General features: G+C 39.2%; 2 protein-coding genes across 8 annotated transcripts in view; one reads left to right on the top strand and one right to left on the bottom strand.

The window, feature by feature from the left end:
* Positions 1-17,225, top strand: part of TCEA1 (transcription elongation factor A1) — an 89,913-nt gene that overhangs the window by 42,536 nt on the left and 30,152 nt on the right. For 4 of the 5 annotated variants that reach the window (XM_064588325.1, XM_064588326.1, XM_064588323.1 and 1 more), the window contains exon 9: positions 1,940-2,011. In XM_064588325.1, coding sequence (XP_064444395.1) covers positions 1,940-2,011 — 72 coding nt within the window. Of the gene's footprint in view, positions 1-1,939; positions 2,012-3,731; positions 5,327-17,225 lie in introns of those variants that run through there. The other variant, XM_045896555.2, reaches the window with a different exon arrangement.
* Positions 15,206-17,225, bottom strand: part of RGS20 (regulator of G protein signaling 20) — a 46,074-nt gene continuing 44,054 nt past the window's right edge. For 2 of the 3 annotated variants that reach the window (XM_064588328.1, XM_064588329.1), the window contains exon 5: positions 15,206-16,195. In XM_064588328.1, coding sequence (XP_064444398.1) covers positions 16,007-16,195 — 189 coding nt within the window. In that variant the 3' untranslated portion in view covers positions 15,206-16,006. The remainder of the gene's footprint in view (positions 16,196-17,225) is intronic. The other variant, XM_064588327.1, reaches the window with a different exon arrangement.

Raw genomic sequence — 17,225 nt, forward strand, 5'->3', positions numbered from 1 at the left:
AGAATTCAGTATATGGTAGGTATAACATACAAAATATATATTAATCGACAGTTTGTGTTGTTGGTAAGGCTTGTAGTTAACAGTAGACTATTAGCAGTTGCGTTTTGGGGGAGTTAGATGTGGATATTCAACTGCATGAGGAGTTGGTGCTCTTAACCTCCACATTGTTCAAGGCAGAACTGTACTTCTTTTCACTTAGCTACTATAATGTAGGTATTTTCCTTTAATTATTAAAAAAAAACAACAACCCAAAACCTTTGTAAACATCTTAATAGCTGTATAATATTCCATCAGATGGGTATGCTCTTATTTCATTATTTCCCTGTTGGATATTTAAGTTGTTTCCAGTGTTTGCACTATTATAAAATTACACTTCAAACATCCCTGTACACAGATCTCCCACACCCAACTTTATGAGGAATAATTGACATATAATTGAATGTTTTTAAAGTGTACAGTGAGATGATTTGATGTATATATACATTGTGGAATGATTACCAAGATCAAGATAATTAACATATCTATTATCTCAGAGTTAACTTTTTTTTTTTTTTGTGGTGAGAATGCTTAAGATCTACTCTTTAGTCACTGTGCTGTATTTTAGATCCTCAGAAATTACTGTTTTTATACTTGAAAGTTTATATCCTTTGACCTTCATCTCTCCATTTCCCCCTTCTCCCAGCCCCTGCAACTACCATCTGTTCTCTGTTTCTATGAAATCCACATTTATTTATTTATTTTATTTATTAAGATGCCACATATAAGTGATACCATATAGTATTTGTCATTCTCTGGCATATTTTATTTAGCATTCCTTCCAGGTCCATCCGTGTTGTCTCAAATAGTAGGATTTCCTTCTTTTTTATGGCTGAATAATGTTCCATTGTGTATATATATCACTTTTCTTTATCCATTCTTCAGCTGAAGGACATTTAGATTGTTTTCATATCTTGGCTATCGTGAATAATGCAGTCAACACGGGTGTGTAGATAACTTTTTGAGGTATTGATTTCATTTCCTTCAGATATATATGCAGAATGGGATTGCTGGATCATAAGGTAGTTGATTTTATTTTATTTTTTATGCTGGCTCTACGATTTTTTTTTTTTTTAAAGTAAAGTCTACCCCGCAGTGTGGGGCTCAAACTCATGACCCCGGGATCAAGAGTTGCATGCTCTACCATAAACTACCCTGTGTGGTAGTTTAATTTTTAATTTTTTGAGGATCTGCCATCCTGTTTTCCATAATGGATATACCAGTTTACATTCCCACCAACAGTGTACACAGGAGTTCCCTTTTCTCCACATCCTCAGCAATATTTGTTCTTGTCTTTTTGATAATAGCCATTCTAACAGGTGTGAGGTGATAATTCCTTGTGGTTTGCATTTCCCTAATGATCAGTGATGTTGATCTGTACACAGGTCTTTATTTTTGTTTCTAATTACCATGTTAGAATAGATCAGGTGTAAGGTTCCTAGGTCAGAGAGAATGGATGTTTGAGGCTCTTACCTTGTTGCTGCCTAAAGTTTAGAAAGGTTGTGACAGTATTTTTCAGAATGAAATTCATAATTTTTACATCTCTGCTAATTTATAAGAGAAAATTGACGTATCTTTTAATTAACATTTCTTATGCTTCTTATGATGAAATTTTTTAATATTTATTAGCCATTTATAAAAAGTATGTGTGACTTTAGATGGTTTTCCCACTTATCTGGAATAAATTAAACATGAAAAGATAAGGAATGACTTAGAAAAAGGAAGTTTTGAAATATGTATCCTTTTGACATTACTTAGCTTATTTGAACTTGTTTCAGGCTCTTATACATTTTATTGTGGTACCGCTGTGGTTACTGTATATCTTAATGTAGAATGTTCTTATTTAGGTCAGACTTTTTATAGTATTGTAAAAAGTAGTATTTTTCACTTTATTTTGCTGCAGGTACAAACCCGTAGTGCTGATGAACCGATGACAACATTTGTTGTCTGCAATGAATGTGGAAATCGATGGAAGGTATATGACTTTTTCTTATATTCATATTTTACCCATTTATAAAAGATTTCTTCACGTCTTTTCATAAGGCTACCGTGGTATCTAAATATATACATCTGCTCATTCTGTCCAGTACTACAGAAGTCCATGACGAACCATTTGTAAAGGAATATAATATATTGTGCTCTATTAGAAATTAAGAATGTTAACTTAATTTTCCTATTTTCATATTGTTTTGGTGCAGGAGTAACAGGATTGAATCTTAACTGCAATTACTGTATCATAGTCCTATATATACTATACTCATTTAATTGCTTTGACTCTTGTACTTCCAGAAAATCTGTCTTCATAGATTTTGGGTATTGTCTTCATAGAGTTTGATTCTGGAAAGATTACTTTACCTTGTTGAAATCCAGCAGGATGGTTTTAGTGTTTATTTTAGGAATTAACAGATGAGTACTGTCATGGTTTGGTAGGCTTTTCACTGAGCCTTCATATCACCTCTATACTCTGAATGAGCCCCACACAGGCAAGTGTATGTTACTTAAATGATCCCTTCTTGAGTATTTTTGTGAGCCACAGAAATATAATTTAAGCTTGGGAGAAGAATTACACATCACTTCTGAGACCATTTTTATTGTTACCATAGATGGGGCTGCTAGGGGTGTGTGGTTGGGGAGGCTCACGTAGTAGGAATATAGTCTTCAGAGCCAAATAGGCTTTGAACTCTGCTGCTTGTCATTAGTGAACTGTGATTTTCTCACATATTACATGTAAATAATATCTACAACACAGGCGGTGGTGAAGAGTACAGATAATATATTTAAAAAGTGCCTGATAATTGTTGGTATTCCAAAAATGCTGGTTACATTTATTGGTTTTTGTGAAGCTTGTGTGATTCTTCTTCTTTTTTTTTTAAGCTATACTTAGCTTTAGCCCTTTAATGCTTATTTTGAATTACTCACCCAAGTTAAAGCATTTTCTGAAAATCAGAAGTGAATTAAAAGCTAGACAATGGGGGAATATTCTACGCAAATATGGTATAGGACTTTGGCCCTAGACATTATTTTAGGGGTTGAGACCAGTACCCATTTTATTATACACAAAGGACTTAGTTCTGAGCTGGGAAGGTTACTGGTATTGAGAGTGTCATCATGATTTGAAACAGAGTCTCCTATCCTGAGTTGGTAGTTTTTTACATTGGTTAAGAGAGGAACATTCATTTTTTAATTATTTATTTTCGGTCCTCTTGAGCAAGTCTGGCTTTTCCAGCTAGCTCTTAGATTTATTTTGCATAATGGATGATGATGATGTTGATGATGATTTCTATATTATTGGGCATATTGCAGTTTGTTTTGAATACAGGCAGTTTGCAGCATAGTTCTGACAGTACTTCTTGGATTTAAGAAAGTTCAATTTAATGTAGAAAGCTGATGCCTAAGGATGGGTTACTCTAGAAGTTCAAGTTTGGAATTCATTTTTTTAACCTAAAAACATTAAGAAGAGGGGTAGTTAATAAAATATTTTATACTATTTCTTCAGTTATATATTCCTACTGATTCCAAATTGGAAAAGTCACTTAGGATAGGTGTCTGTTCATGTCTGAGAAATACAGCATCTTTTTCAAAAATGCCTCTTTCTTTAGCAGTATAAGGTATATACTGTGTTAAATGGGGGTGGGATACACCCCACTGTATGTATTTAAAGGTCTCACGAAATACTTCTTTTTTTTTTTTGACAGTTCTGTTGAGTTGGAAGAAATGGCAAAGTGTCTGGACCATTAAAAAATGGATTTTGTAATTAGCTTTAAAACTAGGCCAAGCATCTAGTTTTCCTGCAAATCAGATTTTTAAAGTTAACATACATCCCTTGGGTTAGTCTTGGTTTTTGACATAGCATTCCTTCCTTAAATGCCTTCTGTAGTTTCAGATCAGTAGGGAGACCACATAATAATTATATGGTATCTGTTTCAAAACTTTTTTTTCATTTTTGTAGTAAGTTGGTATTAAACTTTTATCAGTTAAACTTTTGGCAATTTATTTTTACCTTTTTTTTCTTTTAAAAGAAAAATGTACCTTAACTTTTTTAGAGTCCAAACATACACAGTAGAAATACTATTCTTCTCAGTTAATATATAAATGGAAATTACATTTTTCCCCCCATATTGGCACATACCTGCAAATAGTAAAAGAGGAGAAGAGGTAATATAAGTTTATCACATGTGGTGTGTATTCAGATACTACTTGAGCAACTTATCTAAATTGTACATAATATTTGAACTAGCCTATGAGATTGATCTTAATTATTATGTTCACAAGTCTGGGATAATTAGATATTATTTTGCATTTGTAACTAATCGTGATAATCATTTCTTGTAATTTCTTGTACGTGTTTATGACTTGTTCTTAATAGATTTTACTTTTGGAAACATGACTTTGTTGAAATCAGTTTGGTTTTGTTGTTTATTTACCCGTTTGACTCTGTAGTGTATTTTAGTTTTGCAGAACACTGTTGTAGTTTAGTAGGTTTTTCATAAATCCCAGCATAGGCAAAGAATGAAAGCTTCTGACCATTTTTCCCCTCATAGGAAGACATACCTGGGAAGAAAATATTAGCATTTTAGTACAGTATAGTTACTATAAACAGTTATGACTTGATTTTGATTTGGAGATCTTTGCTGACCAAGGATTAAGTTTAAGGACTATATAAATCATTAAAGCTGTGGTCTTTCCATATGGAGGTTGATAGAACATATTTTTGTCCTGAATCAAATTTGCTCTTTTTCTGTTACACAATGAATGAGGTTGTTCAGCAAAATATATGGGCTATAATGCAATTGGTTTTATAATACAAATCTTATAATTAAATTTTTTTACATGTGTACCATTTGTTTTGTTAGGAATAAGAAAAATGATTTTCACATGGGTTCCTTAGGGTACACTTGCTCTAGCACATCTTAAAGGCCACTTTTACAAAAGCCACATTTTATTATGCTAAATCTGTATTCTATCAGACTCCTATAGGAAGACTTCAGTACACGTTTTGCACTCCCCTTTGCTCCCTTTTCCCATTTTTTTTAATGCAAATCAATTTGTTGTAATATAGAAAGCAACATTAAAGGTCCATGTTATGACCTTATATATGAGCATTGGCCCACTGGTACCATCCTGTCTCTACTTTGTCATTTCACAGATTAACCTTTATCACTTGAAAAATAAAGTGCATTTTTGGAAGAATGAGTTTTGGAAGAATAAAACTAAAATAGTCCCACTTTTAAATTAAGTGATCCATTTTTAAATTTGTAATTCAATAAAGTTTCTTGTTATTAAACATGTATCACATTTTGTCATTTTATTTAGATACTGACACCCGCTCTACCTTTTGTTTCAAAAGTCTCTCCCACTACTAAGGTGGTTTTTCATTTATTTATTTATCTTAGAGTGTGTGTGCATGCGTGTGCGAGCAGGGAGAGGTGTGAGGGGGAGAGAGAGAGAGAATCCCAAGCAGCCTCCATGCTGAGTGCAGAGCCCAAAGCAGGGCTCGATCCCGTGACAGATCATGACCAGTCGGACACTTAACCGACTGAGCCACCCAGATGTCCCCAACTACTAAGGTGTTTTTTTAAAGGATAGTTTTAATTAGGTGATGCCTGCCTAGTTTTAAGTAAAGACTAGTATTGAGCAGTAGTATGGAACATGTTTTTCTCTTCTCTTTTCCTGGACTCCTGGTGAGGGAGGCAGGAGTGGTTCTCAGTAGAGCATCAAGCACATCCTGTGTGTGCACATAACATTAATATGAGAGACCACATAGTCTTAGTAGTGAAAAATACCAGCCAGTTGTCAACTAATGGGAAATAAAAATAACTGTGTTAAATGAATATACGTATATGATTATACATTAAATGAATATACAGAAGAATTAAATGAGACATATGTAGTGGGAATTAATTAAGAACCATCCTGGGAAAGCAGAAAATAACGATCTTGGTTTTCTAGCTCAGAGGTGATGAGCACTGGCTTACAAGTTTTGCTAAGGCATGGCAAAACTTCTGAAATACTTTTTTTTAAAGATTTATTTAGTAGAGAGAGAGAGAGTGAGTGGGGGGCGCACAGGGGGAGAATCCTCAAGCAGACTCCCCACTGAGCGCAGAGCCCGATGCGGGGCTTGATCCCACGACCCATGAGATCATGATCTGAGCTGAAACCAAGAGTCGGACACTTAACTGACTGAGCCATCCAGGCACTCCTGAAGTATTTATATATACCCAAACATATGGAGAATAACTTTAAAGTATTAACAAGATACCAAGAGAAATAACAGGCTATACTTTGAAGTTTTATAGGTACACAGTGATTGTTCTTAGAGGTCAAAGTGTAATTCAGGGATTTGAATTGAATTTACTTCTCAAAATAAAAACTGCAATTAGAGTGTTGTGGTTTAAAGAGTTTTAATCAGCAATTACTCTTCTCCCTCCAGCCCCACTCACACACACACACATTTAGCTATAGAAAATTAGCCATTTAAGAAGAGTTGAATATTCCACTGGGAAATATGATGTTAATAGTCACTGACATAAAAGTCACATATTTTCGTCAGTTTCAAAAATAAGAAAAGTACCAACATTGAAGATGCTGCTTCACAGTAAACAGAACAGAATTACTGATTGACAAGTTCCTAGGCAGTAATGGAAGAATTATGTTGCAGGAAGGTTAAGTTAACTGAAGTCAGTCAAAAGTAGTAAGAGTCGTGTATTGGAAGAATCTCATCGTGGCTTTACTAGATAACCAATAGCTGTAACTTAGTAAAGATGGAGTCGGTAAGTTTTTATGGGAAACTTATTCACTGCTGTATTTTTAACACCTACAAGCATACTTGTCACATAGTAGATACTCATGAGGTAGTTTTTCCTGGTTATCTTTGTGTTTGTGCATTACATTTGTTCTTGACCATATAGGAGCTGAGATGTAAAGAATATTCCACGTGTTGAGGACCAGCAGAAGCAGGATAGATAACTACTGGTTGTCAATGTTTTATTTTATTTATTTTTAAAGATTTTATTTATTTGACAGAGAAAGAGTGAGAGAGGGAACACAAGCAGGGGAAGTGGGAGAGGGAGAAGCAGGCTCCCCACAGAGCAGGGAGCCCGATGCGGGGCTTGATCCCAGGACCCTGGGATCATGACCTGAACCAAAGACAGACGCTTAATGACTGAGCCACCCAGGCGCCCCAGGTTGTCAATGTTTTAGACTCCTAACCTTAAAGGAAGAAATGTAATGAGCTAGAGTCTTGGGAGATCTCTTTGACACCTTAATTCTGCAAAGTGAAGCAACAGTTTTATTTATTTTTTTTAAGATTTTATTTATTTATTTGACAGAAACACAGCGAGAGAGGGAACACAAGCAGGGGGAGTGGGAGAGGGAGAAGCAGGTTTCCTGCGGAGCAGGGAGCCCGATGCGGGGCTCGACCCCAGGACCCTGGGACCATGACCCGGGCCGAAGGCAGACGCCCAACGATTGAGCCACCCAGGTGCCCCAGCAACAGTTTTATTATTAACTGAAAAAAGGTTTTTTGTTTTTTGTTTTTCTTTTTCCCTCCAAATGGACCTGTGTACTCTTATACTTGTTTACCCAACTGGTGGATGGAAAATGAAAGCACAGATGACTACCTCAAATGACTTGTTCTGATTCCTCTCCCTAGGTGCCATAAAAAGAGCTTATTATTACTATTTTTTTCCCTTAATGCATGACTGCAAAGATAGCAACATTTCATATGTGACCTGCCATATAATCCAGCTAAATTAGCCCAAGTGTTTCCAAAATTGGAGGACTGAGCTGTTTTGAAATAAAAGTTTTTTTAATTTTTATTTATTTATTTATTTATTTTAAAGATTTTATTTATTTATTTGAGACAGAATGAGAGAGAGAGAGCACATGAGAGGGGGGAGGGTCAGAGGGAGAAGCAGGCTCCCTGCCAAGCAGGGAGCCCGATGCGGGACTCGATCCAGGGACTCCAGGATCATGACCTGAGCCGAAAGCAGTCGCTTAACCAACTGAGCCACCCAGGCGCCCTAAAAGTTTTTTTTAAACTCTTAAATATGGTTTACAGTATGTATCCAAATTATTTTTGTAATAATTCCATTTGAAAGTATAGCTGATGTACAATACAAAAGCAAAAACCATGAGAGCATTGACCGGAATGGCTTAGCTCTACCTTTCGTCTTTTTGGCAGTCATTTCCAAACATCTTGTCAGATTCATTCAGGGGATGCCTTCTCACTTCTGTATGACCTTGGGGGTCTGTCACTGACTGTCCCACTCCATATCATGCCCCTTCCCTGGGATTGCTCTCTGAAAGATGAGAAACACTGTCTCTACCGGAATAGCTAAATTAGCAGGAGGCTGCATCTGGGCCTTGCTGTACCATTTTTTTTTTTTTTAATACTTTATTTATTTGACACAGAGAGAGAGACAGCGAGAGAGGGGATACAAGCAGGGGGAGTGGGAGAGAGAGAAGCAGGCTTCCCGCCGAGCAGGGAGCCTGATGTGGGGCTCGATCCCAGAACCCTGGGATCATGACCTGAGCTGAAGGCAGACGCTTTACGACTGAGCCACCCAGGTGCCACCCCTTGCTGTACCATTTTGCCGACAATTTGCGGAATCCCTCTGTGTGTGAAGCAGCCAAAGGCGGTAGAAATGGAGAGAAGGTCTGGATCCGATCTTGCTGCAGCTGGGACTACTCTGGACTTCCTGCTTATGACAGCCAATCCGTTTCCTTTGTGTTTAAGCTAGTTTGAGATAGACTCCTGTAACAAACAGCTGAAAAAAAATTTTTAAATCCTAAATTGTTTTGGATGAATATTTGAACTGGGTAAATGTAAAATGATTCTAAATAAAAGTACTGCTATCAGAATATCAAAACCTTTGAGAGTACTACTAAGATTTCCAAGATATTGCAGAAGTAGCATAAGTGATCTAGAAGGGCAATTAAAGTCACAGGTTCTTTATCAGCCTGATTTATCTCAGGATTGTTTCGCTAATCTGTCCATTATTTCTCTTCTTAATGATTGCAGTCCTAGTCCTGTTTTAAAATTGATCAGAACATGTCCATAAGACCAAATGCTCAAGCCTCTCCCTGTTAAAAACTTTATTTATTTATTTATAATTTCTTTGGGGGGGGTGGGAGGGTCAAAGAGAGAGGGAGAGAGAATTATCTTAAGCAGGCTCCATGCCCGTTATGGAACCCGACGCAGGGCTTGATCTCATGACCCTGAGATCATGACCTGAGCGAAAATCAAGAGTCGGACACCTAACTGACTGAGCTGCCCAGGTATCCCACTCCTCATTAAATACTTAAAAATTTGAAATATAATGGACATATAATATTGTATTAATTTTAGGTGTACAACATAATGACTCAATATATATATATTTTGCAAAATGATTGTCACAATAAGTAGTTAATATCTCTCACCACACATAATTACAGTATTTTTTTTCTTCTGATGAGAACTTTTAAGATCTTAACAACTTTCCAAATATACAATACAGCATTGGTAACTATAGTCACCATACTGTTAATTTTTAAAATTTTTATGCTTAAGTAGATAATTCTCTTTTACTCAGACTTCTCATTCTTAGGCTAATCAAGTTTTAACTTTTCCTTTTCTTATAGTTAATATTTTGATTATTTGCTTTTCCAGTGTATTCCACTGGGACAGTTAATTCAAGTCGATAGTTTATAATGCCAAGGCCACAACTTCATCTCCCATGAAATTAAGTTGACATTACTCAGGAAAAATCCTGTTTGGTGACTATTGTACTTTAGATGACTCAAAACAGAAGTTTTTGCTTATGCACCTGCCAGGAAAGAAAGCTTAGATGGTTTAGCTCCAAATTCAGTAACCAGTGGAGAAAAAAAAAAACCTGACTTGTCTAAGACAGTAGTAGTATTTTTATATATGAAGGCTGATTTTTATTTTTTAAAAAAATTTTTTATGAAGGCTGATTTTTAATAAATGTTTGTCATGTTATGTTTAATAAAAACCCCAGAGCCTTCATGAGTTATCAGGGCAGAGGAGATAGGTCAAGGCTACTTTTAACTACCACCTATGAAACTGGTTTTATTACCTTTGTCTTTTAGGTCAAAATCATGAACTAAAGAAAATGATCTCCCTGGCTCTGTAATTTTCTCTGTGTCTCTGTGTTTGTGTGTACGGGCTCATACTAGGCTTTCTAGTCCTCTTTCCTAGGGAATCGGCATTGCATAGTGGTTAAGAGCTGTGAGACTTGGAACAAGGAACTTAACCTCTGTAAAGGGGAACACCATCCTACCTTAGAATTGTGAGTAAGAAGGGCCAAACAATAATTTGTAAATACCTTGAAACAGTACCCAGCTAGGTCAATGAGGGAATTTTTTTAGGATGGCCATTTAAAAAAAAATATATATATATATATTTTTTTAAAGATTTTATTTATTTGAAAGAGAGCACATGAGAGGGGGAAGGGTCAGAGGGAGAAGCAGACTCCCTGCCGAGCAGGGAGCCCGATGCGGGACTCGATCCCGGGACTCCAGGATCATGACCTGAGTCGAAGGCAGTCGCTTAACCAACTGAGCCACCCAGGCGCCCAAAAAAAATATATTTTTTCATTAAGTAGTCTCTGTGCCCAACATGGAACTCGAACTCATGACCCCAAGATCAGGAGTTGAATGCTCCACTGACTGAGACAGCCAGGTGCCTCTCAAATGGCCATAATGTTAACATAAATAGGCACACATACATATCCTACAATTTGTTTTTTTCCTTTAACAGTTGACCTGAGAACACTCCTTGTGAGTGCATATAGATGTATGGGATTCATTTTCACCAGAGAGGGGCGCCTGGGTGGCTCAGTCGTTAAGCGTCTGCCTTTGGCTCAGGTCGTGATCCCAGGACCCTGGGATCGAGCCCCACATCGGGCTCCCTGCTCTGCGGGGAAGCCTGCTTCTCCCTCTCCTACTCCCCCTGCTTGTTTTCCCTCTCTCGCTGTGTCTCTCTCTGTCAAATAAATAAAATCTTTAAAAAAAAAAAAAAAACAACATTTTCACCAGAGAGCAGTCTATGCGCATATATAACATTTCCTTTAAAGACTGTTTCCCTGTAGGTAGTTTTTGTTTTGATGTTTTGTAGGATAGATTCTTAAAAGTTTAGCTGGCTAGCTAATGGATATGTACATTCAGAATAATAGATATTGCCAGATAGCTTTCCAAAAAGTCAAACTAGTTTACCAGGATATAACAGATATAAACAGGATATAAAGGCCCATTTCTTGACACTTTTGCTAATACTAGATATTATCAAACCTTTTGGTTTGGGCAAATCTAGGGAGCAAATAGTAACCAGTATCCTCTCATTTTAATTCAAGTTCGTATGATTATCTTTTTGTATTTATTATGCTCATCTTTGTTTATAGCCAGTTGATCTTCTGTTAATTGTTTTTATTGTCTTTCCTTTTTAGTCTATAGAGTTGTTAGTTTGTAGGCACTCCTAATGCATGCTGCATAGTAATTTTTAGTGTGTTTTATAGCCTGATATTTGTGTTTTAATTGTTTTTATGTTGTCTTTGTGGCACAGAATTTAAATTTTTTTCATATAATCCAGTCTATTAGTATTTTATAGTTTCTGGGTTTTATGTTTTGCTTAGGAAGACCTTTTCCATCTGAAGTTATAAAAATATTGCCTACGTTTTCTTCCAATATTCTTACAATGTTCTCTTTTTTAAAAGCTTTTAAATGGTTTGGAACTCATATTTGTTTATATATCCATTTTTTTTTTTTTCCCAAAAGGAGCGCCGTCCATCCCAACAAAATAAGCTTTTCAAAGTTTACTTAAGAATTCTTAAAAACCTTAGAATTGCATTGAATTTGTAGGATCCTTTTGGGGCTGCTTCAGGATTCTTTCATATACGTAGAAGTCACTAGCGATTTACCCACTGGACTGATATGTAGTGGTAGTGAGCTCTATAGCCACGTGGGCTGTAATGATCTCTTTCTGAGATGTGACATATTGTGAAACAAATTTTGAATGGAATTTTTGTTCCATAATTACATCTATATATTTATATAATGAGGGATGAGGTATATTTTCAATGACTCTGGAGCTTATAGTCTAATGGGAAAGACAGGTATGTCAATATAATTTGTAAACTCAGATGATAAGTATTCTACTGGAAAATCCTGGAATACCTGAGAATGGCACCCAGTGCAATGGAAGTATGAATCAGGAGGTCAGGTAAGATTTCTTGGAGGCAGTGATGTGTGAGGTAAATCTTATAGGAATGACAGGAGTTCGCTGAGTGAAGGGTGACATTGTAGAGAGGGGTAGGGGTAGCAGAAAGTATGAACAGTATGAGCAGTATGAAAGGATGAATATATACTTGTCTATATATATTCTAGAGTCTAAACCCTGTGTGGGGTTGGCTAGGAAGCCAGTAGCCTGACTATGTATCCCATACCAAGAATTTGGTATTTGTACTCTGGGCAGTCAGGAATTACTGAAGATTCTAAGGAGCAGATGGAGGGTGACGAGCAGATTTGCGGTGAGAAAGGTCACCTTGTGGCATTTTGAAAGGTGGATTTGAAATGCTGAGATGGGGGCAGGGAGACCAGTTAGGAGGCTCTTGGCAATGATACTGGCAGGTGTGAGGTAATGGGGATCAGAAGGAAAGACACATGAGAAATATTTCAGAGTTAAGATCAGCAGGGCTCGGTGACTGTGTCTGCAAGGAGAAAGAAGGGAGAAGTTAGCACCTAGAGAAGAGCTTAGGTGACTGGCTGAGTGATTGGGGACTTAGGCAGGGGTGGGGCTTGGAGGGAAGGGGGCAGTGGGATGACAAGTCAGAATTTAGATGAATCCCACTCCTCTATGGGATATGCAAGGGGAGATGTCGACCTGGCAGCTGATTATGAAAAGCGACAGGAAGTGTACCCCAGGTCCTGATCTGGGAGCCATGAGCGTGTTGGCTCCATCCCAGGACCCCGAGATCATGACCTGAGCCAAAGGCAGACACTTAACTGGCTGAGCCACCCAGGCGCCCCTAAAGATTTCATTTTTAAATAATCTCTCCACCCAACACGTGGCTCAAACGCACACCCCTGAGATCACGAATAGCATACCCTGCTGACTGAGCCAGCCAGGTGCCCCCATGTGCGTTAGTTTGAATCTGCACAGCAAGCCAGCAGTCTCTCCTTGGCTGTCCTGCCCGCCACTCCCTTTCACTGTACTCTCTGAACTTCTGCCTCCTTTGGGGGGACAAATCTGCACAGCAATGCTAGGGATAAGGTACCATTATTATCCCCGTTTGTATAGACGAGGAAATAGGCCCACGAAGACTACGTACCCACCATCAGGCCGTGAGCAGGAGTCAGTCTGGCTCCACAGCCCAAACCCTTAGCTGCTGTGCCCCACTGGCTGGGAAGGGAGCGGAGGGAGAGGAGGAGGACACGGAGAACAGCGAGAGCAGCATGGAAGACAAGGAAGTAGTGTTTCCGGTGAGGCAGGGTCAGTGTCAGGGAGCTGGGCCTTCAACCCTGAACGCGGTGGTGTCAGGCTTGGGCTCGTGGAGACCCCGCCATGGGGGGTGGGTGCGCTGCCGAGGTTCAAGGAGTGCCTGCGGAGATGAGCAAATAGAGACAGCAGGAGTGCCGAGTCTGCTGAGAGAGGAAGGGGAGTCAGCAATTCATGTGACACAGGCTTGTTTTTAGTTGGGGAATCAGAGGATGCACATGGTATGGGAAAAACCCAAGGTGAAGTTGAGGACACAGGAGCGTGGGGGTATAGAGGGAACGGAGTTCCAGGTAAGAGCGTTTAACTGACCACTATGTGCCCCCGACACGTTCATTTGCTGCCATATCCCCACTTTCTTACCAGAACCGAGAAGGCAAATCCTTCTAAATTTTCTTTGGAAACTCTTTGTTTCTTGGTCCATTGATGCCAGGATTTACCTTCAGCTCTTTTCATGCTAGAACTCGCCTGGCAATCTTACTCATCTGTGTTGGAAAAATCCCAAATACTCCAGCCTAAAATCTTGGCCACCCAGGTCCCTCCGTCCAACTGAGGTCTTGACATCTTCTGTCTTACAGACACTTCATACGCTGCATGTCTGCAACTAGACTCATCTGGGGTTGCTTCAATTACAAATGCCTTCCCTACACCCCCACCCCCCACCGCCCCCCACCCCCACCCCCTGTCACACCCTCTGCCAAAATCCATAGCCCCTCAAGACTTCTCTGGCTCAGTTCCTCCCTGTTACAGTACTTGCTAAGTATACTGTAGCAGCCATGGACACCTGTCATCCTTACTTAAATGTAAACCAGAGGGCAGAGTTTATAACCTCAATCACAATTATGTCCTCTGTCTAGTGAAAAAATGAGCTGTAGACTATGGCATTAAAAGCACATGTAAGGGGTTGATGCCTTGAAAAGGAGGAAAGAGCACATTATTCCCTGGGACTGGACTGATGGAGGTGAGAACAGATGCCCATCCAGACATATTTGTAGTTTACATGGGAAGATGAAGCTGGTGGGGACCCATTTTCACCATAAAGTAGGAAGTAAGATGTTTCACTGAGAATGAGGGCAAGGGGCTTAGTCTGGGGCTTGAAGAGAGTAATGAAGTAATCGTCAGGCCAGGTGAGGGTAACCAGGAGGAAAGAGGGCCCCCCCCCCAATAGGGTGAAGCCTGCTGTGGACCCCTTGCATGTAATTTCTAACCCACTACTCAAACCGTTCCAGATTTTGGATGTCTTTCCCATTCACTGCAGTGATGGGTTTCTTCAGGATGACTCAGGGATACAAACCACTAGTTTTACCTGGAAGTTGTTAAAGTTATTCCATTTGCCTACAATTAAAAATAGTGGGATCTAGGGACGCCTGGGTGGCTTAGTCGGTTGGGCGTCTGCCTTCGGCTCTGGTCATGATCCTGGGGTTCTGGGATTGAGTCCCACATCAGGCTCATTGCTTGCGGGGAGCCTGCTTCTCCCTCTGCCTGTGCGTGTGTTCTCTTTCTTTCTCTCTGACGAATGAATAAAATCTTTAAAAAAAAATAGTGGGATCTAAAATCAGAATCCTAGTCTGGGAGCTAAAATGATACCTTGCATATCTCCCTACTTACTTCATCTTATAGTCCCCAATATTTAACATGTGGAATAAAAATGGAGCTAAAACTCTTGTGCTTTATTTTTTTAGACTGAAAATGCCTGTATTTCTTTGAATAATAAAAATGGAAATATGCTCATTTCAAAGTTCTGTTACGAACGCGACTAAGTTGTGAATTAAAAATTCATTCTTTAGGTTGGCAGATTCTGATAATAAAATCATGCTAACTTTTCAACAAAAGAATTTTCTAAACACTACTTCTCTTACCAAACAGGTGCGACCGATCCACTTAAGAGCACAGGACTTTCATTAACCGTTACAGACACACGTGCACATACATACACGGATTCTAAGATAAAAGTGAAATTCCATTTTTATGAGTAGTGGTGACACATCTTTATAAAATGGGAATTTGGGTCCTGTGGTGGCACTGAGAAGCAAAATACTCAAAACAGCTGGACGGAAGGAAGGAGTAGCTAAGAAACACTTGAACGCCTTTTCCTTGGGAGGAGAGTCATCAGATAACTGCACTCATGCAAAACAAAGGCGGTCTGGTTGGCTCCAGAGGACGTGCACGCCCCAGGCAGTAGAGAGTCTTCTAGAGTGTCCTTTGCCATTGACAACATGCTGCGATGACCGTAAATGTAAATATCCTATCTTTTTCTAAGATAGCCATACCCCGTTTTTTTTTTTCAAAAGTATCACTACAGGTGGCCACTGTTTACACTGTGAATATATAGTCTTCTGTAAAAGCAAGCATCTGTTTATTAAAACAGCCCAAGTATTACTCTAGCAGAAGGTACTACTACCTCTAAGTTCCCTGTACTAGATGTAGTCCATCAGTTTTTTTATTATTTTATTAATAATAAATATATTTGATAACATCCTATGCTTCAACCGATTTCTCAGCTAAGGACTGAAGCAGATCTTTGTAGAGGGCAGAGTTCATGAACCGGGGATAGGAGTCTCTGTGCATTAAGGTATAGATTTGGAGTTGTGCATCATCAAATATGTGTTGGGATGGCTCCACCATGTTCCTGTTGATGACTTCTCTTACTCGGGAGTCCAAGCTGACCTGTCAGTAGACACATAAGAGTGGTATTAGACATACTTCTCTTTGGAAATCCACCCTCAACGCACCATGGCTTGTTCTGTTTTTTAAAAATCCCAAACCAAACAGAGTCATCCAAAAATCTAAATCGCTGAAAAAGAAACTGAACACATAATGAGCAGGGAGTTCTCAAATTTCAGCAGTGTCAGAAGGCCCTGGAATGGGCGCCTGGGTGGCTCAGTCGTTAAGCGTCTGCCTTCGGCTCAGGTCATGATCTCAGGGTCCTGGGATCGAGCCCCACATCGGGCTCCCTGCTTGGCAGGAAGCCTGCTTCTCCCTCTCCCACCCCCCTGCTTGTGTTCCTGCTCTCGCTATCTCTCTCTGTGTCAAATAAATAAAATCTTTAAAAAAAAAAAAAAAAGAAGGCCCTGGAATGCCTGTTGAACAGATTGCTGGCCCCCACCTGCAGAGTTTCCTACTCAGTGGGTCTGGGGAGGGGCCTGAAAATGTGTATTTGTCACAAGTTCTGGGTAGCGCTGGTGGGGATCACACTGCTTTAGAAAACCACAACATTGTTTTCCCTCTTTAAAGTGATTGTACTGTGTCCTTTGAAGAAAAAAGTAGCGTGCACAGACTTACCCCTTGCTAATTTCCTAATAGCATTAGGGCTAAACCCTAGAGGTCCCAGGCTGTAGCCAGCTAGAACACAGTCGCAGATTTCTGGGAATGAGCGTCAGGTTGGCTGGTGAGCGGACGCTAACTGTGGCGCCGTGGAAGAGTTAAGAGCACAGGGCCCGTGTTTTTCTTTTTTTTTTATTCTTATGTTAATCCCCATACATTACATCATTAGTTTTAGATGTAGTGTTCCATGATTCATTGTTTGTGCATAACACCCAGTGCTCCATGCGGAATGTCAGGGCCCGTGTTTAAGTCCCAGCTATGTCACTGCTTAGTTGTGGGGCTTGGGGCAAAAAGTAAGCTGCACCCTAATGAACTCCTCCATAAAGGGGATAATGGAGATGGTAGTTGGTGGGGATTTAATGAGAATTAATTT

Source organism: Mirounga angustirostris, unplaced genomic scaffold (assembly GCF_029215605.1).
Source record: "Mirounga angustirostris isolate CCGP_5_RB_7025 unplaced genomic scaffold, mMirAng1.0.hap1 SCAF_4, whole genome shotgun sequence".
Taxonomy (NCBI): Eukaryota; Metazoa; Chordata; class Mammalia; order Carnivora; family Phocidae; genus Mirounga; species Mirounga angustirostris.